Source organism: Zingiber officinale, chromosome 5A, assembly GCF_018446385.1.
Source record: "Zingiber officinale cultivar Zhangliang chromosome 5A, Zo_v1.1, whole genome shotgun sequence".
NCBI classification, from domain to species: Eukaryota; Viridiplantae; Streptophyta; class Magnoliopsida; order Zingiberales; family Zingiberaceae; genus Zingiber; species Zingiber officinale.
Window position 1 is genome coordinate 121,390,680 of NC_055994.1, and position 4,029 is coordinate 121,394,708.

General features: G+C 36.8%; 1 protein-coding gene across 1 annotated transcript; it reads right to left on the bottom strand.

Annotated features, from left to right (window-relative positions):
* Nucleotides 1-1,457: 1,457 nt before the first annotated feature.
* LOC121983182 (abscisic stress-ripening protein 1-like) lies at nt 1,458-2,016 on the bottom strand. The gene is made up of 2 exons (XM_042536137.1): nt 1,812-2,016; nt 1,458-1,736 (listed from the first exon to the last, which is right to left on the bottom strand). Exons 1-2 carry the CDS (start codon nt 1,947-1,949, stop codon nt 1,584-1,586), a joined length of 291 nt encoding a protein of 96 aa, XP_042392071.1. The 5' UTR covers nt 1,950-2,016; the 3' UTR covers nt 1,458-1,583.
* Between the last annotated feature and the right edge of the window lie 2,013 nt (nt 2,017-4,029).

A 4,029-nucleotide genomic window follows, 5' to 3' on the forward strand; every position in this document is an offset into this window, starting at 1 on the left:
CTGAGTATATGGCTTATCTAAATTTATAAAACAAAACTATAAATATGAATCGATTGATTTCGGACGGCTATGACGCCGCTTGTTAAAAAAATAATTTTAGAAAAATAGAAATCTAAATCTAAATCTAAAATCCTCCGCATCATATCAACATAATAAAATAATAATATATCCTGAATCTATAACGATAAATATTTAAACTTATTGAAACTTCAGAACAATACGCACCCTTTTAAAATTTTATGATGTTGAGATGCCAGTAAAATTCAGAGTTACATGTGAATTGGGGACATCAACCCTTATTTCTAACTAAAGAGTTATAAACTTTGCCCTGTGGTACAGCGGTAATTTCAACAGTTTTAAGTCTTTATGATTTGAATATTAGTTACAGTGCACTGAATGGGACATTTGCCGTTGGACCAAAAGAAACTTATATTTTTAAATTTATTTTGATGGTAGATAGAAAAGTTTTAGAGTCGCATAAGTTATCTTTAGAATTAATAAGAACTAAATACCTAGGTTAGTAAAATAATTACAAACTTTTTTATTTTTAATTTAATATATAAATTAGTGAATAAAAAAACAGATTTTTATATAAATAATATTTATATTTATATTTAATACTCGAAAATCGATAAATATAAAATCACTTAATTAGTTTTCACTTTTAAAAGAGCCTTTTATAAATACATTTAATTAAATATATTAATTCACACAATTATTTTTCCAACAATACTATCATTGAAATCTTGTGAAGGCCACAACTAGTGAAGGACAATTGTCTGGCTCTCACTCATCCAAATTTCTTAATGCCCCACCCGATTAATGATCGCCAATGGCGGGCAGCCGACAAGATAGACTTCATTCACATGAAGCTCATTTCATCCCGACGATAACGGTCCTACGCATCCAACCATCTCTCAACAACATGTTGATCAAGTGTTGGGAGGACTATTAATTCAATGATGGAGCTTAATAATATAATTACATTTTTTTTTCTCTCCCTGCAGATCTCGTGAAGGCCACTACTCCAATGGCAAGCAGACGACAAGATGGGGTTGTAAACTAATGTAGAGAACATTTCATTTTTTTTCCCCTCTTATATTTGTTTATTTTTTTTTATTTTATCATTTATATTTTAAATATTATATTTACCCTTTACAAAATAGAAATAAAATAGCCTTCGATGTTACCATCATTTCTTCTTTTTTGTGCAAAATATCCTTTGCTTGTTCTTCCCATCCAACATTTGTATTATCACCATATGTCAAGGAAATAAGCGTTTACGATTATGACAACATTCTTTTGGGAGTAAGTGTTTATGATTATGATAAAGGATCGTTTCTAGTGTTCTTGTCTTCGTGACGATAAAGACAAGCCCTTGATCCATCTCAAGAAACACTCTTCTTTAAAAAGATTATTCTCACAAGGTAAACAAGCACCACAGAGCAAAAGATGCATAATTCATAAACTGAGTTACGATACCCATTTTATTTCTCTCATAGCCATAGCCATAACCATGCATCACTATTCGATCATAAAAACAACAAGAACAAGCATCGAATAATTGCATGGGTGAAAGTCGTCTACTCGTGGCCATGCCTCTTTGCCTCTTTCTTCTCATGGTGCTCATGGAACGCAAACCCAGCGCTGCCCACGGCCACCGTGGCCGCTATCTCCTCCGTGACCTTGTGCTTGTGTGCGTTCTCAGGGTCCTTCTTCGCCTGGTGCTTCTCATGCTGCACGCGAGGTTACGATCATATGATTTAACAAGTTAAAAAGTGATTAATTATAAATTCTTAATTATAAATTACCAAAGCGTAAACACCGGCGGCCACGGCACCAAGCTCACCGAGTTGCTCCATGTGCTTGTGGTGCTTCTCCTCTTTCCTAGGGTCGGAGGAGGTCTCCTCCTTGTGGTGGAAGAAGTGGTGGTGTTTCTCCTCGGCCATTGTCTTGTTTCTTTGAGGAGACAAACAAGTAATGTTGGACAAGGATATGCAAAATTAGGGGGAAGAATGAGTGAATTTATAGAAGGATAAAGGAGTGTGAGATTACATAAATGCCCATGTCTTTGATAAGCATTATTGGAAACTATTTATTGCCTTCTCTACCAAGCAATTGCGTTCATGTGAATATGATGAAATGAAGGTATTTTTATTCTCAATTGGTGCTTCTTAACTTCATTTCCATTTGTAGTGAATAACTCCCATTTGCAACTTTCATATATAAATGATTTCTATTATTAAATAGTAGGAAATGATTGTTTCTTAAAAGTTAAGGCATGGTTGAGACCACTTTTGCAAAAACAACTATTTACGTTTTTTCTTTAAATAACTACTTGATAGCTGTTATGATCCAATAATTAATCACCTTCATACAATATAATAGATATGTGTCATGTTCATTACTTAACCACCTTCATTCAATATAGTAAGACTTTATGAATTAGAGAGGGTGAATAACTTTGATCGCTTCTTGATTATATGCTCATCGTTTTAATGTGCATGGGGAAATTGGAATCAACCTTGACTCTACATGCATAATACTGAGATTTTATATAGTATTTACCTCTTAAGGCGACTAATCCAAGGTCTAGTTCTAGCGATTTACCATCATTAAATCTTCTCCTTCTCGAATACCTTCCGTAGGCAGAGAAGTCTCTTATAACCTTTGATTAGAACAATACAACAAAAATACAAAGGATGAAAACAAATACAATAAATATAAACAATTTTACATAAATCTTGCTTTGGATGTTTTCTTGTTACTTGGAATTGCCTCTTGTTGGTATGGAAATGCACTAGCACTTCACCCTCAAGCCTCCAAGAATTAGCATTGAAAATCTCCTCGAAACCTTTCTTTTATAGCCTTTAGGTCAGGGCATATTTCCTCTTATCAGTCGACTGATTTTACCCATCAGTCGATTGATCCACTATTGATTCGAATGTTGCTCTGACTTGTTATTTCAATGGATCTATCAATCTTGATATCAGTCAGCTGATTCTACCCATCAGTCGATTGTTACTTAATCACTTAAGTCTCACAGCTCATTTAGAATGCTTCTATTTGGTTCTAAATGACATCAGTCGATTGATATCAACCATCAATTGAATAGAATAGTTGAATCAATTAGCTTCTGTTTGATTTTTAATTGACATCAGTCAACTGATTTCAACCATCAATCCATTGATGTCATCAATCAAGTCAAACAATTGAATTCTAAGTTTGTGGTCGATTTATAAAGTCATTAGTCGATTGATCGAACACATTAGTTGATTGTATTATAGAAAAACACTGTAACAGTAATGTAGAAACACTGTAGCAATATTGTGTTGGACTCCGTGGTTGTTTTGATTTGATCAACCAAGTTATGTTAGGTCATGCTTAGTTTTGATCCCTGTGTCTAAGTGTGCAGGAGTTTAGAAGCACAAGAAGTCGAGCGGAAGACGCAGCTAGCGAGAAGGATGACACGGGAAGGGAGCCGACGGTTCGGCGCATCCAAGGGACAAAAGGGTTGCGAAAGAGTACACCGGTGGACGAGAAGAACGTAAGCGACATTCGAGAGACGAGAAACTGGAGCGGATGTCTGCTCGAGGAGAAAGTCAGAAATTGGGTTCGGGTGAGCCCTATTCCGGTGGCTGAAATCACCTAGGAGTTCACAGCAGCAAAGGAGCGAAAAGGAGCTGCAAGTGTTGTTGGAGGCGCCTTCAAAGGCTGTTGGAGGCGCCTTCAAAGGCTGTTGAAGGCGCCTCCGCGCCTTTTGTGGAAGGAGCCTTCCATGGATGCGGCGCTTTCCAAGGCTATGGAAGGCGCCTTCGACTAGTCAAACTAGTCGTTTGCATGCTAGAGGCGCCTTCCAAGCCCTTTGGAGGTGCCCTCAAGCTTCAGATGACATTTTCCAGAGGTTATAAAAAGACCCCTGTGTTGGAGGATCGGTGGCCGGCTAGAAGGGGGGTTGAATGGACGGCACCCCCAATAACTCGCTTCCTACGTATTCGTTAGTGCGCAAGCGGAAATACAAATACTAAT

What these genes read in the sequence shown, in the direction of transcription:
- LOC121983182 (XM_042536137.1), bottom strand. Translation starts at nt 1,949, where the DNA reads ATGGCCGAGGAGAAACACCACCACTTCTTCCACCACAAGGAGGAGACC. An exon ending in CCGCCGGTGTTTACGCTTTG is followed by an intron (nt 1,737 to 1,811) that starts GTAATTTATAAT and finishes CCTCGCGTGCAG; the next exon opens with CATGAGAAGCACCAGGCGAA.